This window comes from Lutra lutra, chromosome 14, assembly GCF_902655055.1.
Source record: "Lutra lutra chromosome 14, mLutLut1.2, whole genome shotgun sequence".
In the NCBI taxonomy this organism is placed as follows: Eukaryota; Metazoa; Chordata; class Mammalia; order Carnivora; family Mustelidae; genus Lutra; species Lutra lutra.
The window spans coordinates 24,718,723-24,735,669 of NC_062291.1; the positions used below are offsets into that span (position 1 = coordinate 24,718,723).

General features: G+C 37.6%; 1 protein-coding gene across 1 annotated transcript in view; it reads left to right on the plus strand.

Annotated features, from left to right (window-relative positions):
- The first annotated feature begins 4,694 nt into the window (after positions 1-4,694).
- Positions 4,695-16,947, plus strand: part of CABCOCO1 (ciliary associated calcium binding coiled-coil 1) — a 123,986-nt gene continuing 111,733 nt past the window's right edge. Inside the window, exon 1 of the mRNA XM_047703443.1 lies at positions 4,695-4,878. Coding sequence (XP_047559399.1) covers positions 4,804-4,878 — 75 coding nt within the window. The 5' untranslated portion in view covers positions 4,695-4,803. The remainder of the gene's footprint in view (positions 4,879-16,947) is intronic.

Below are 16,947 nucleotides of genomic sequence, written 5' to 3' on the forward strand. Positions count from 1 at the left end.
CCTGCCTGCCATCAATTCTGGGGGTAGTGGAACTTGGATGTGGTTCTTCTAGGTAGAGAATGGGTGAGGGTGGGATGCAGTCCTACCTAAATAATTGTTTAAGATTTCTTATAGACAATATTGCTCATTGCAATACAACTAAATGGTAGACAACAATGGTGTTGAGCAAGCCAGGCTTAGTCTTTTGTGCTAAATATTCTGGAGTTAATTTTTGCTGATACCAGTTAAGGTACCAGTGGGAAACAGATGGCAAAAGGTGGGAATGAGAAAAATTTAGTAAAGGAGCTATTTATAAACATGTGGGCAGACACGAGGGAAAGCAGCAAGGGATGGGGAACCATCCTGGGGTTAGCAGCAGGAGGGAGGCATCACCACTTCTAGGCCTGGAAGGGGAAAGGGGACACAGTTACCAAAGCCCAGAGACAGCTGTAGCTCTGGAGAAGCTAAGGGATGGGCTGTGACCTTGAAAGCCTTTGGTGTAGGAACCTGGTATTTCCAACCTACTATCCTGCAGGGAGGAAACAAGGGAGAAGAAATGACCTTCACCTCTCTCTTCCCTGCCTCCAAATCCCTGCTGGTGTTTCCATTGGCCAAAATGAACCACAAGTCAGAGCTCAAGGAATGTAGTAAATCTAACTGTTGGAGTCCATAAAGATCAACCATCCCGGTCACAAGGATGAGTGGAGAAGGAAAAGAGTGGATACGAAGGGAAACAGAATGTCCACACATCAGCGAAGACAGAGCCTAGTGGCAGCTCTCGATGAGGGACAGCTTGGGGAGAGCAAAGGAAGTAAGGGCATGGAGAGGTTTAAAGGGAGATGAGGAGTAAGATCCCACTTTTTCAACAAATTGATCAGGAAGAAAAAGTATAAGTTATAAAGCTATCTTAAAGAGTTCTCTGGATTAGGAAAAGAGAGTATTTGCTGATTAAGGAAAGAAACTTCTTCCATTTGAAGAACAAAAAAGATCCACTGTGAAAGGAATCACTGGAGAGAGAATAATAGATAAACCCACAATAGAGAGTATAGAGGTTTTTTTTTTTAAGATTTTATTTATTTATTTGACAGAGAGAGATCACAAGTAGACAGAGAGGCAGGCAGAGAGAGAGAGAGAGAGGGAAGCAGGCTCCCTGCCGAGCAGAGAGCCCGATGCGGGACTCGATCCCAGGACCCTGAGATCATGACCTGAGCTGAAGGCAGCGGCTTAACCCACTGAGCCACTCAGGCACCCCGAAGAGTATAGAGTTTTGAAGACAAGTTGCACATAATGAACAACGTCAAAATTGTACCAACTGTTTGTTGAAAATCATTACCAGTTCCCATAGTTAACAGTCTTAGAAGTACTTAAAACTACTGCAAAAAAAAAAAAAAAAAAAACTACTGCAATATGCCATCTCCTAAACATATTTTACTAAGCTTTAAAATGTTCTCACATATGACTTGAACAGGTTAAGGTACTTGACTGAAATAAGAAGGCCAGATTTGAGGATTAGGTAAAGGTTAAGAAAATGGAATAGATTTCAAAATTGATTATCTATTGGACTACTTTCTTGGCTAAAATTAAATACAGAACAGAGAATGAGGGCAATTACTCACAAATTAACTCTTTTTATATATTTTTTTTCTTTCCACATCTAACAATTTTAATGTATTTCGAGGCAGACGTGTTGTCTGAATTCCATCTGCAGAATGTCGTGGTGTCTCAGAACTGCTTAAAGGCCAAATTGGAATTTTTCCAGATCATCAGGAGTGTTAAAAGATTGAAGACCTCAGGAATCACATTGTTTGAACTACTAGTATATCATTAATCACATTAGTGACATTATTTCATTTGTTGTTAAAGAACTTCATTCATACTTAAAAAGAGCCATTAACACAGGTACCATGAAATGTTTCCTTACCCTAAGAAGTCAGTTGACATCTTGCTATTGTAGCTCATTGCCATATATTGCCACACTAGGCCATCAACATCCATTACAGCATTGTCTAGACATTTCCTAAATGTTTCTCAGGTATTTAAATATAGGGTTTATTTTAAACATCCAATACTTGAATTAGCAAAATTGTGAAAATGCCTCTCTTCCAGAAAATCTGATTCTATTTATAAAAAGCACAGGTTTACAGGTATATGGATGAGAATACTTTCATGAGAACAGGGACCAATCCGAATGGTCAAAATAACAGTATTGAACTATCCCATATTTCACTGTGATGTGGTAAAAGTCAAAGGTCTTTTCAAACAATAATTGTAAACTACGAGACCCATATGTTTCCCTTTCTCTTCCATCCTACAACAATAAGATAAAAAATTGAATTTTACAGGCTTTGGTTTGAAGCCTTTATCTTCAAAAGAGACCTGAGAAGGAAGACTTAACTGACCTTTCCATGTAAGAAAGCACATCACCTACTGAGATTTGTCTTCCTTGTTGGCACCTCCCTACAAAAGAAGTGGGAGGCTAAAATCAGCTTCAACTTGTGCAAATTAAAAGTAACCTTCAGGCTAATGGGCTTTCAACACCACTCCTTACTGGGCAAAAAATTTTGTGTCCCATAAAATTAAATTACCTCCTCGAAAATGACTTCTCCAATAAATTACACCATTAAATACAGTAAAACTGGAATTCCTACAAAACAATTCTTCCCTTTCTGAGGAAACACTCCCATTACTGTGAAAATTGATTCCATCTTTAATGGAGTATCCATCTAGTCAAAAAAAGGGGCACAGAAAACCTAAAAACTATCAAAGAAATAGCAGTACAATTAAAGGCCAGAGAAATAAATCAGACCTTTGAGGTAACTAGAATGGCAGTTTGGAGAGATCAATGCTTTAGCACTTTATCAAATGCTAGATTTAAAGAACGTGGAGAATTGTCACCTAGCAGAAGGTGACTTGTTATTTTCAGTTTCTTTGAAGTAGCTATCAGAAGGAAACAATCAAATAATTAAGCATTGTAATGAGTTTGTGAGGTGGTAGCTCTTATATTAACTCTGGCAATCACCATAAATCGACTATATTTTCACTAATTGAGGAAGTTCTAATGTAGTTCTCTTTGAATGGAGTTGGAAGTCATAAACACATTGTTGAATGACTACTCTGTGTTAGGAGCTAAACCAGCTTCTTTAAGAATGAAGATACCAAGGAAAGGACCCTACAATTCACTTGAAAGATTGACCAAACATACACAAAATGGGAGAATTCATGAACAAAAGTTGGCAGTATGAATTGTATGCATAATTGAACTGTGAGGCAATTGGGCACAATTATCATGAGGCTAGGTAAAGCTACAGGGCTCAATTTGACCTGAAAGGCATTGAGTATATGGAGGGGGCAAATATAAGAGATCCATGATGAAATATTATCCTGACTGCTGTGTACTGGGTGGATTAAGTTCACAAGAAGCATAACACAAATTAATACGAATCCTAATAACATCTAACACTTATAGGTGCCAGACATTGTTCTAAACATTTTCATATATTAACATGGTAAATCCTCACATGTAAAATCCTCATGTATTAGCATGTTAAATCCTCAATGCTTTGAGGCAGGCCCTGTTACCATCTCCTTTTACAGATGGGGAAACTAAAGCACTTACATAATGTCTGATCTTTACAGTAAACTTTCTGCATAGCAACCCCCATGCAGGTAAATACAAAGTGAACTTTCAAAGCGGGTGTTCTCATCAGAGAAGAATACTAATAGAGCCACTAGATATATTATTTGTAAATGCTTTATTATGGAAAATCTCAAACATATCTAAAATATAGAGTAGTGTAATGACCCTGCCCCCTTCATATACTCAATCTTGATTCACCTACCATAACTCCACTCAATGATCCAAACCCCTCCCCTCACTATTTTGGAGTAAATGTAAACATTGTATCACTTCATCATCCCTAAATCTGTCAGTATGCATGCATCTCTAACAGGAGCCTCCTTTTTTTTCTTTTCTTCTTCTTCTTCTTCTTTTAAGATTTTATTTATTTATTTGACAGAGAGAGCCAGAGAAAGAGAGAACACAGGCAGGGGGAGTGAGGGAGAAGTGGGCTTCCCTCTGGAGCAGCTAGCCCCATTCTGGGCTTCATCACATCATCCTGGGCTCATGACCTGAGCCAAAGGCAGACACTTAAGGACTGAGCCACCCAGGCGCCCCAACTTTTTTTTCTTAATATCGCCTTAAAATTACAATAACTCCTTAATATCCAAAATCAATTATCAAGTTCCAAAAATATATCTCACTCTTAAAAAAAATATTTATTTATTTATTTGACAGGACAAAGATCACAAGTAGGCAGAGAGGCAGGCAGAGAGGAGAAGGAGGAAGCAGGCTCCCTGCCGGCAGAGAGCCCGATGCGGGGCTCCATTCCAGGACCCTGAGATCATGACCTGAGCAGAAGGCAGAGGTTTTAACTCACTGAGGCACCCAGGTGCCCAGGTGCCCCATATATCTCACTTTAATATTTATTGAGAAATTGCTATGCTAGCATTAGACACCTCTCCACATACTAACTCATTTAAGTTGCTGTAATTTAAATTGCCTTTTTCCCCCCCTTCTTGCTTTCATTCTTACTAAAAGGAATTTAAGTCTGCCTCTACCAGAGGATTCAAAGCGCTCCTGACGGGGTCTTTCCCGGCAGAGCAGCCCTGCAGCGCCGGGGCCCCGCCCCTGCCCTCCCACAGAGCGTCCTAAATTCCGACCCGGAAGCCTCTTCCAGGAGGGATTCGTTCCCCAGACTCGCGCCTGCGGCCCCGCCTCGGTTGCTAGGCGACGAAGGGCCGCAACTCCGGGGCGAGATCCTGAGGATGTCCGTGGGGACCACTCCCGGGGGGACAACCCCCGCGGCGACGACCCCGGCGGGAACCACACCCGAGTCGGAGGTACGCCGCCCCTTCCGGCACCCGCGACCCTCGATCTCACGCCTCAGGCCCACGCGGCCCGCGGCTGGGGCCGTCCCCAGGGAGGGCGCCTGGCTCCGGGATTGGGAGCGCGGCGACGAGTGGCGGCGGGGCAGGGAGCGGACCGGAGCAGACCGGAGTGGACCAAGCGGTGCCAGGGTCCGGGAAGCGCCCTGCGCTCCCCGAGACTTGCCGCCGGCCGCGTCCCCGCCCCGGAGCGCCGCGAGAGGTGCCCTGGAGTGGAAACTGTAGAAATTCCTCCCTTGGTCGGTTCTAGGTTCCCGCGACCTCACTACGCCGTTCTTCTCCCGGATTCTCTGCCCTTGAAATAGGATCTTGGAATCTAAAATGAACCGGTCCCTTTTAGAAAGTGCTGCTAATTCTTTTGCAGTGATCATAGTTCCTATTGCTCAAAGGTGTCATGGAATAATAACTCTTCATTGTTAGTAGATGATTAATATTTGAAGGTCAGGCTCGGGTGTCTCCCTGATTATTTTACCACTTCTCTAAATACGGAGATACATGATAGGACAAAGGAGGGGCCCTGGAAAATCGACCTTTTGGTTTTGGCTTCGTTCCTCATCATCCACTTGTCTCTTTACGAAGATCAACTTTCTCCAGTGGTTTCTTGTATATGGAAAAAAAAAAGAAGAAGAAGAAGAAGAAGAAGAAGAAGGAGAAGGAGAAGGAGAAAGGATTTATCTTTAGGCCCCTCCCAACACCAGCTCTCAATAATAAATGGGTTTTAGATAACTTTAATTGCTCATAAGCTTAGTATCTTGAGATTTTATTTAAGAACATATCTGCTATTCTAGATATTGCTAAAAGAAAATGTTTAAATCTTCACACGGAGTCCATCATGTTCTAGAAAGTTTTTTCTTGAATTTTGTTTTAAAGACTGAAGGTGAATAATAATGTTATAATTGACATGGCTATACTCCCTTCTTAGTCTAAATAACATTTTTTGTGCAGAAGCTAAGTATTAGCTGCTATTTTCTAAATGTAGAAACACACAGCCAATAATCTGGTGCCTTGCTGCAGAGATATATACAAGTCGTTCCCAATCCAGATTCCTCCCAATACTGCAGACCGCTAAATTAGCACACTGACTGTCCTATGAGCCTGTTGAAATTAGCATACATTAAAAATACATTTTAATGTGATAAACTGGTGTCTAAGCTAGTTACTCCCTTGTGATCGCTAATGTAAGTAATACAATTTCGAAAGTGGCAGAGAAAATTTCCCAATTAAGTCGTGTTATTTAAAAATATACAAAAACTTACCTAAGAAAATGCACAATTGTCAGTGTACACTTGTATGTATGTACTTGTCCATGTAGATGTAGATAGTCCTTTCTGATAATTTGGGGCTGATGAATCTGCACTTCAAAAAAATAAATAAAGGAAGAAAAGAAAAAAATACCCCCCCCCCTTTTTTTGAGGATGCAAAGAAGTGCTATGCCCCAAGGGAAAAGAAAATCACTTTTGTTTTTTAGATGGGTCAGATGAGTTGAGTTAATTATAGACCTCAGGTGACTGTCTGCCATTTTAGCACTGTTGGTGGGCACATTTGTTAACTCCTCTTGGAGGAGCAGGTATTCCCTGTGACAAGCAATTCAGAAAATATTCAGTCTTTTAGTTGGTAACAAACTGAAGGAATCAAGAGGGAATTTGGACTCATTGAGCTGTACTCACTTAGCCTGTACTGAGATGAACAGGCTGATACACTGCATGGTAGAACCCAGTTTCCATTCCAATGATAGCAGGGTTCCTCTAGGTCACAGAGAAGCCAGTGGATCTGTAGAGCCTGCATTCTTTAGAGTGATGAGGTCTGCTGGCTGCCCATTTGTGCCCACAATATGTTTTAGGGGTTAGATGGAAAATATGGCCGAGACCCCTCTTTCAGTTAGATACTGAAAGGTTCTTCTTAGGTCAGATTCTTTCCAGCGTTGATCTCCCAAGACCTGAGCAGGACCATGGGGGAGGATAACAAAATTATTACTTAAAATACTGTTGAGAAGACAGTTAATATACAGTAGTTAATGTTAATATACAGTAGTATTATTTATAAACATTATTTATAAAACATTTAGAACTTCTGGGAGTAGTGGCTGTGAGTGTGGAGAATTTGACAAACATTTGGGCTTGTCCTTCTTTTTATTAGTGGTCTTTGGGTTTCCTTTCTTATTTTCAAAGTCCTGTTTCTCCTGTCTTCATCCTCTCTTTCAGATGATGCAAGTAATCTTTACTCTTTTCCTAATATATAAAGTATTGTTTTACTAAGGTTTAGCCTTTAACATGGCTAAAATTAATTTTTGATAGATATATTTGATATATTTGAAATGAGTACCTAATTTTATTTTCTTCTAGACATGAACCATCAGTTATGCCAGCTTCATTTACTAAATAAACCATCCTCTCTCTTCCCATTGAGAATGGACTACCACTATCACATTATGTGTATATACATGTGAATGAACACAAGGATGGGCAGAATAGTGGAACAGAATAGAGACTCCAAACATTTATTTATTTATACACACACACACACACACACATATGTATACATGTGTGTGTATTTTTGAATTTCTGAAAATTTATATATATTATTATAGATATACTTTTGAATATCTTTTTCTTTTCCACTGACCAGTTTTCCCATTCTTAAGTCAATGCCATACTATTTTATATTTAGCTTTAATATCTAATTTGGAAAGGTTCCTCTCACTATTTTTCTTTTTAAAAATATATCTATTCTTCCATAAGAATTTTTAAAAATTAGTTTATAAAGTTCTAGAATGATACAGTTGAGATTTAAAATTGCCATCATGTTACATTTATAATGTAGGTAGGATTTAATTTTTTGAAGGTTTCCAATAAATCTCCTTTATTAAGTTTTTTATTAAACTTTTGATAAAGTTTATAATTTCTATAGGTCCTATATCTTTCTTATTATATTTATAACCAAGTATAGTTTAATCACATTTCTGCCATTTCCATTTCTAATTAGTTTCTAATATAGAGAAAAGCAATCGGCCTTTATATATTTGTGTTATCTTACCATCTTATCAAATTTCTTATTAACTGAAATCATGTTAGTACAATGTCAGGTGTCTTAGGTATACAACCATGTAACCTTCAAATAAAGATTTATTTCTTCATTTTTAATATTTAAGCCACATGTTTAGTTTTCTTATTATATTAGTTAGAATTTCTACAGAGTGTTAAATTTCAATAATGTTACTAGCCAGAATCCTTTTTAGTTTCTGGTTTCAGGAGAATGACTTCAGTTTTTTACCATTCAGTCTGATGTTTTGACAAATAATCTTTTTTGTGTTTAAGCTATTTTTTTCTATTCATGTTTTACTAAGAGTTTTGCTCCTGAATTCTAGCAAGTGCCCACTTAATATTTCATTATTATATCATTTTTTATCATTTAACTTGACACAAAAAGTATCTTGTTAATGATGATCCATCCTTGAATTTCTGAAATTAATCTTATTTGGTCATAATGATAGCTTTTTTCCTAGTACACTGTTGGATTCAACTTTCTAAGACAATATTTTAATTAAAATTTTTACATCTGAATTCATGAATGATACTGATTTATAATTTCCATTTTGTGCTTGTTTAGGTTTTTGTGTGTAGACTCTGCCAGCTTCTTAAAAATGAATTGTCTACAGTCTGTAATTATTAGTCTAACAGAATTTATGTGTTCTTCATTGTTAGGTAGAACTTCAAGTGTACAACTATCTGGGCGTGGTGACTTTTTAAAAAAAGTAGACTTACAGTTTAGTTTATGTGGTCAGTTCCGTTCTCTTTCTTACCCCTGTTCAAATCTGATGACTTACACATTGTCTTATAATTTTCAAATGTAAGTCTATAGAATGTGTCATATGTTTATTTTTTTATTTAACCATGTTTGCCAAATATTTTTGCCTATTTTATTCATCACTTTAAAGAACTAGTTCTTGTTTTCACTTATCCTACTTTAATCTGTTATTATTATTTTTTAATATCTTTCTTTTTCTTAAATTGGCTCCTTAACATGGCCTGGAGTGTAGTGAGGCATGTAGGGCAGTCTTCTTGGGCATAAAATTTAAGAGATGCCAGAAATTCAGCAGTCAAGATACTTAACTTCAGTCGAAGGCATTTTTTAAAACTAAAAGTTAATACAAAAAGCTCATAATGGATCAAAATTTTAAATAAAGACAGAATCAGAATCTTTCCTTTTGCCTCAGGCTCTGACATGGCTCAACACAGTGTTGCTCCTTAGTTCATTTATTTTCATGCTTGAAGAGAGACTTTCTAAGTATAGAAATTGTAGGCTAGTCTATATTCTTTATGACTGCGAAACTCCTCTTAGTCATCTTTGATGAACTATGTTATCTTTTTTTTAATGAACATTTATTAAGAATCTTTTGGGATACTACCAGTGATAGAAAGATATCTCAAAAGCTTAAATTCTAGAAGGAAGACATACAATGTGGAAAGTTTAGGTGAATAAGAGAAGAAATTCAGAGAAAAGATTATTGGGCATATAATATTAGGCTTACAATTTTATTGCTTCTGGAATAATTGCTAAAATTACCAGGTGGTGGAATAAAATGAGTTACAGTGAAGTTTAGCTTACATATTTTTTTAGTCAGAGATGGAATTTTAGAGAAAACCAAATTACATATCACATTTTTATTAGTCTATTCATGAATTTTGTATTGTATCTTTAATTTTTATAAGTCAGAATATATGTGTTGAAAGATTAAAGACTTTTACCACCTTATATCCTTTCAAGTGCAAGGCAGTATATAAACAAACAAGAAAGAGCACTAGTTTAAAATAGGTTCAGGACATGAGAGACTATGGGATCTGAAAAACAATCTGAGGGTTTTGAAGGGGCAGGGGGTGGGAGGTTGGGGGAACCAGGTGATGGGTATTAGAGAGGGCACGGATTGCATGGAGCACTGGGTGTGGTGCAAAATCAATGAATACTGTTACGCTTAAAAGAAATAAAAAAATAAATTATATATATATGTATGTATATACATACATATATATATATTCCTCAAAAAAATTTAAAAAAATTAAATAAAATATAAAATAGGTTCAGGAATTCAATTTAAGACAAAAGAAAACAAAACAAAAACCAGAGGCAAACCTTCCTACAAGATGATTATCTTAAACTATCCATTTTTAGTAAAAATGAGGCACTAATATTAGGCATTTTACCTAGAATTATTATTGTACAAAAGATTTAAGATTATTGTATTCCCTTTCATATAGTCTTGTGTGACCTATTTTTCTCTATCCAGAAAATTTTCACATCAAATAAAATTGATCTGAATGTCTGTACAGTGTACCCTCCATGCATATTTTTGTTAATGATAGTAATCTTATGTTTTAAAACATTTCAAAATGATTTTTTACCATGAATTCAACTTAGATTCAAATAACTTGCTGTAAGTCACAAAATTAATCAGTAGTCAAACCCTCTGAGCCCTCCAAATCCAAGTCCTACTATTCATCATTCACTATCATCTAATAATGTCATCAGATGATAGAGATGAATTCAGACAGTCGATTAACAACCTATTTTGACATAACTAGGATCTGCAGAATTGTAAAAAGAAGTAAAAGATTGAATGACTGTCCCTGAGGAATTTACAGTCTAATGGAGTTGACAGTATAGGAATAATTATACTTTACAGCTAATAATAAAAAACATAACCAACAAACATTTAACACATATGTAGTCATATGTTATTGACTAAAATACCATCCTGTCTAAAAACTGAGTTCATACAATTCAATTTACAAGATCTGAGAGCCTACTAGGTGCAAGGTATTCTATTAGGTACTAAAATATATTTTTTTCTTATTGAGTTTATAAACTAATTGAATGATATAGTTTAGGTTATAAACTAACTGAATAACCAGTTTAGTTACTTTGCTAACCCTAGGTTACAAAAAGATAGCTAATAAAGTAGCGCATTTTATGTCTAAATTAGATTTTTAAAAATAAAAATACAATAACCTAATATTAAATACAAACATTAAGTTGTTTGCCATTACCAATAAGTTTTAGTTTGGGGATTTTAGTACTCTTGGAAAGAAATAAGGAAAATGTAGGATGTGATCTTGTTAGCTATAGCAAAGCATTTTGTTGTTGTTCTTATTCATTAGAACCCATTCACATGGAAGGATAAATAAATATTTATTGAATTGAAAACATTTGCCCCCACCTTCCACCAAAATCTCACGTTTTTTTTTATTTTTATGGAGCTACTGCTTTTTACCTCTGCTTCTCAGTCTCCTCTTCCATGCCCCACTCACAGCTCTTTTCCCCATGCTCTGGCTCTGGGCAGTTTTATCCATTGTCATACTTGGAGTGACTCTTAAGCCAATATTTTTAAACTGGATTTTTCTGAGTCTAGCATTTCTAATTACCTTCTAAACATTTCTTCCTCGATATGCATATTCCACCTTAAATTCAACCACTGAAATCAAACTTGTCATGTTGCCCTCTTAAAACGGGTATCATCTTCCAATGCTTTTATTTTTATTAGTGTAACAAGAGTGCCACATATGGTTTTTACAGACTGTACTCTGAACAAAAGGACTCAGCTCCTGGAGGGCCTGAGAATTTCCACCTTTCTCTTTTTTCAGTCATCTATTTCAGATACATATACTATTTATTCTTACCACTTTTAGTCCCCCAGATAATGTTGCATTCACCCCTTTCTTTTCATGCACATTGCTAGGAGCCCAGTGCAATCCCATGCCTCATTCCTAACCAGTTTCAAAGACATTTTCATTGAACTTTCCTCTGTGTCCTTTCTCTGCTCCTTTCCTTTCTTCATTCCCCTTCAAATTGCCCTTCCTTAAAGGACAGTTTTATCTTATCATTTCACTGCTAAAAAACTTCATGGGTTCCTTACTGTCTGTATTATTAAGAACAAACTCTTCAGCTTGTCACTCTTTGACCAGCCAAGGATCTAAAATATTTGTGCTCTCTTGCGCAATATGTTGCATTTTGTAATCACTCAGTAAATATTTATTCAAGTATTAAATTTGAGATCTCCCACAACATGTTCCCAATGCCCACTTCCCACTTAGGTCCAACTAGTCCCTGACTTGTACGCAAGGCACCATTGTGTGAATTATGAGATATTTACAGAACCAGTCCACGTGTGTTCTGTTGCTGATTCATTCCATCATTCTTGTCCAACCTTACCAAGTGCATTTCTGGACCTCCTCTCTATAGGCTCTCTTTGTCCTGTGTCTATTCTTGTCCTTTTATTATGACTCACTTATTTTATTTTCTCATTTTTTTTTTTTAGATTTTATTTATTTATTTGACAGATAGAGATCACAGGCAGGCAGAGAGGCAAGCAGAGAGAGAGAGAGAGAGGAGGAAGCAGGCTCCCCGCTGAGCAGAGATCCCGATGCGGGGCTTAATCCCAGGACCCTGGGATCATGACCTGAGCCGAAGGCAGAGGCCTTAACCCACTGAGCCACCCAGGCGCCCCTATTTTCTCGTTTTAAAGTCACCCTTGGTTTGTTCCTTCCACTAGATGTTAAGTTATTGAGGCTAACAAGTTTTTTACTTGTCTTTGCCTCCTCCTGAGCCCCACGCTCAATGAGGAACATGTAGGTATTTTTTTAAGTAATTTTTTTTATAAACATATAATATATTTTTATCCCCAGGGGTACAGGTCTGTGAATCGTCAGGTTTACACACTTCACAGCACTCACATAGCATATACCCTCCCCAATGTCCATAACCCCACCCCCTCACCCTACCCCTCTCCCCCCATCAACCCTCAGTTTGTTTTGTGAGATTAAGAGTCACTTATGGTTTGTCTCCCTCCCAATCCCATCTTGTTTCATTTACTCTTCTCCTACCCCCTTAACCCCCCATGTTGCATCTCCTCTCCCTCATATCAGGGAGATCATATGATAGTTGTCTTTCTCCGATTGACTTATTTCGCTAAGCATGATATCCTCTAGTTCCATCCACGTCGTCGCAAATGGCAAGATTTCATTTCTTTTGATGGCTGCATAGTATTCCATTGTGTATATATACCACATCTTCTTTATCCATTTATCCGTTGATGGACATCTGGGTTCTTTCCATAGTTTGGCTATTGTAGACATTGCTGCTATAAACATTCGGGTGCACGTGCCCCTTCGGATCACTACGTTTGTATCTTTAGGGAAAATACCCAGTAGTGCAATTGCTGGGTCATAGGGTAGTTCTATTTTCAACATTTTGAGGAAGCTCCATGCTGTTTTCCAGAGTGGTTGCACCAGCTTGCATTCCCACCAACAGTGTAGGAGGGTTCCCCTTTCTCCGCATCCTCGCCAGCATCTGTCATTTCCTGACTTGTTAATTTTAGCCATTCTGACTGGTGTGAGGTGATATCTCATTGTGGTTTTGATCTGTATTTCCCTGATGCCAAGTGATGTGGAACACTTTTTCATGTGTCTGCTGGCCATCTGATTGTCTTCTTTGCAGAAATGTCTGTTCATGTCCTCTGCCCATTTCTTGATTGGATTATTTGTTCTTTGGGTGTTGAGTTTGCTAAGTTCTTTATAGATTTTGGACACTAGCCCTTTATCTGATATGTCGTTTGCAAATATCTTCTCCCATTCTGTCAGTTGTCTTTTGGTTTTGTTAACTGTTTCCTTTGCTGTGCAAAAGCTTTTGATCTTGATAAAATCCCAATAGTTCATTTTTGCCCTTACTTCCCTTGCCTTTGGCGATGTTCCTAGGAAGATGTTGCTGCGGCTGATGTCGAAGAGGTTGCTGCCTGTGTTCTCCTCAAGGATTTTGATGGATTCCTTTCTCACATTGAGGTCCTTCATCCATTTTGAGTCTATTTTCATGTGTAGTGTAAGGAAATGATCCAATTTCATTTTTCTGCATGTGGCTGTCCAATTTTCCGAACACCATTTATTGAAGAGGCTGTCGTTATTCCATTGGACATTCTTTCCTGCTTTGTCGAAGATTGGTTGACCATAGAGTTGAGGGTCTTTTTCTGGGCTCTCTATTCTGTTCCATTGATCTATGTGTCTGTTTTTGTGCCAGTACCATGCTGTCTTGATGATGACAGCTTTGTAATAGAGCTTGAAGTCCGGAATTGTGATGCCACCAAATTTGGCTTTCTTTTTCAATATTCCTTTGGCTATTCGAGGTCTTTTCTGGTTCCATATAAATTTTAGGATTATTTGTTCCATTTCTTTGAAAAAAATGGATGGTACTTTGATGGGAATTGCATTAAATGTGTAGATTGCTTTAGGTAGCATAGACATTTTCACAATATTTATTCTTCCAATCCAGGAGCATGGAACATTTTTCCATTTCTTTGTGTCTTCCTCAATTTCTTTCATGAGTACTTTATACTTTTCTGTGTATAGATTCTTAGCGTCTTTGGTTAGGTTTATTCCTAGGTATCTTATAGTTTTGGGTGCAATTGTAAATGGGATGGACTCCTTAATTTCTCTTTCTTCTGTCTTGTTGTTGGTGTAGAGAAATGCAACTGATTTCTGTGCATTGATTTTATATCCTGACACTTTACTGAATTCCTGTACAAGTTCTAGCAGTTTTGGAGTGGAGTCTTTTGGGTTTTCCACATATAGTATCATATCATCTGTGAAGAGTGATAGTTTGACTTCTTCTTTGCCAATTTGGATGCCTTTAACTTCCTTTTGTTGTCTGATTGCTGAGGCTAGGACTTCTAGTACTATGTTGAATAGCAGTGGTGATAATGGACATCCCTGCCGTGTTCCTGACCTTAGCGGAAAAGCTTTCAGTTTTTCTCCATTGAGAATGGTATTTGCGGTGGGTTTTTCATAGATGGCTTTGATAATATTGTATGTGCCCTCTATCCCTACACTTTGAAGAGTTTTGATCAGGAAGGGATGCTGTACTTTGTCAAATGCTTTTTCCGCATCTATGGAGAGTATCATATGGTTCTTGTTCTTTCTTTTATTAATGTGCTGTATCACATTGATTGATTTGCGGATGTTGAACCAAACTTGCAGCCCTGGAATAAATCCCACTTGGTCGTGGTGAAAAGCCTTTTAATGTACTGTTGAATCCTATTGGCTAGTATTTTGGTGAGAACTTTTGCATCTGTGTTCATCAAGGATATTGGTCTGTAGTTCTCTTTTTTGATGGGATCCTTGTCTGATTTTGGGATCAAGGTGATGCTGGTTTCATCAAATGAGTTTGGAAGTTTTCCTTCCATTTCTATTTTTTGGAACAGTTTCAGGAGAATAGGAATTAGTTCTTCTTTAAATGTTTGGTAGAATTCCCCGGGTGGCCATCTGGCCCTGGGCTTTTGTTTGTTTGGAGATTTTTGATGACTGTTTCAATCTCCTTACTGGTTATGGGTCTGTTCAGGCTTTCTATTTCTTCCTGGTTCAGTTGTGGTAGTTTATATGTCTCTAGGAATGCATCCATTTCTTCCAGATTGTCAAATTTGTTTGCGTAGAGTTGCTCATAGTATGTTCTTATAATTGTCTGTATTTCTTTGGTGTTCGTTGTGATCTCTCCTCTTTCATTCATGATTTTATTGATTTGGGTCCTTTCTCTTTTCTTTTTGATAAGTCTGGCCAGGGGTTTATCAAGCTTATTAATTCTTTTAAAGAACCAGCTCCTAGTTTCGTTGATTTGTTCTATTGTTTGGTTTTTTTTTTTTTTTTTTTTTGGTTTCTATTTCATTGATTTCTGCTTTGATCTTTATGATTTCTCTTCTCCTCCTGGGTTTAGGGTTTCTTTCTTGTTCTTTCTCCAGCTCCTTTAGGTGTAGGGTTAGGTTGTGTACCTGAGACCTTTCTTGCTTCTTGAGAAAGGCTTGTACCGCTATATATTTTCCTCTCAGGACTGCCTTTGTTGTGTCCCACAGATTTTTGAACTGTTGTGTTTTCATTATCATTTGTTTCCATGAATTTTTTCAATTCTTCTTTAATTTCCTGGTTGACCCATTCATTCTTCAGAAGGATGCTGTTTAGTCTCCATGTATCTGGGTTCTTTCCAAATTTCCTCTTGTGATTCAGTTCTAGCTTCAGAGCATTGTGGTCTGAAAATATGCAGGGAATGATCCCAATTTTTTGATACCGGTTGAGACCTGATTTAGGACCCAGGATGTGATCTATTCTGGAGAATGTTCCATGTGCACCAGAGAAGAATGTGTATTCTGTTGCTTTGGGATGAAGTGTTCTAAATATATCTGTGATGTCCATCTGGTCCAGTGTGTCATTTAAGGCCTTGATTTCCTTGTTGATCTTTTGCTTGGACGATCTGTCCATTTCAGTGAGGGGAGTGTTCAAGTCCCCTACTATTATTGTATTATTGTCGATGTGTTTCTTTGATTTTGTTATTAATTGGCTTATATAGTTGGCTGCTCCCACGTTAGGGGCATAGATATTTAAAATTGTTAGATCTTCTTATTGGACCGATCCTTTGAGTATGATATAGTGTCCTTCCTCATCTCTTATTATAGTCTTTGGCTTAAAATCTAATTGATCTGATATAAGGATTGCCACTCCTGCTTTCTTCTGATGTCCATTAGCATGGTAAATTCTTTTCCACCCCCTCACTTTAAATCTGGAGGTGTCTTCGGGTTTAAAATGGGTTTCTTGTAGGCAACATATAGATGGGTTTTGTTTTTTATCCATTCTGATACCCTGTGTCTTTTGATTGGGGCATTTAGCCCATTAACATTCAGGGTAACTATTGAGAGATATGAATTTAGTGCCATTGCATTGCCTGTAAGGTGACTGTTATTGTATATTGTCTCTGTTCCTTTCTGATCTACTACTTTTAGGGTCTCTCTCTGCTTAGAGGACCCCTTTCAATATTTCCTATTGAGCTGGTTTGGTGTTTGCAAATTCTTTCGGTTTTTGTTTGTCCTGGAAGCTTTTAATCTCTCCTTCTATTTTCAATGATAGCCTAGCTGGATATAGTATTCTTGGCTGCATGTTTTTCTCGCTTAGTGCTCTGAATATATCATGCCAGCTCTTTCTGGCCTGCCAGGTCTCTGTGGAT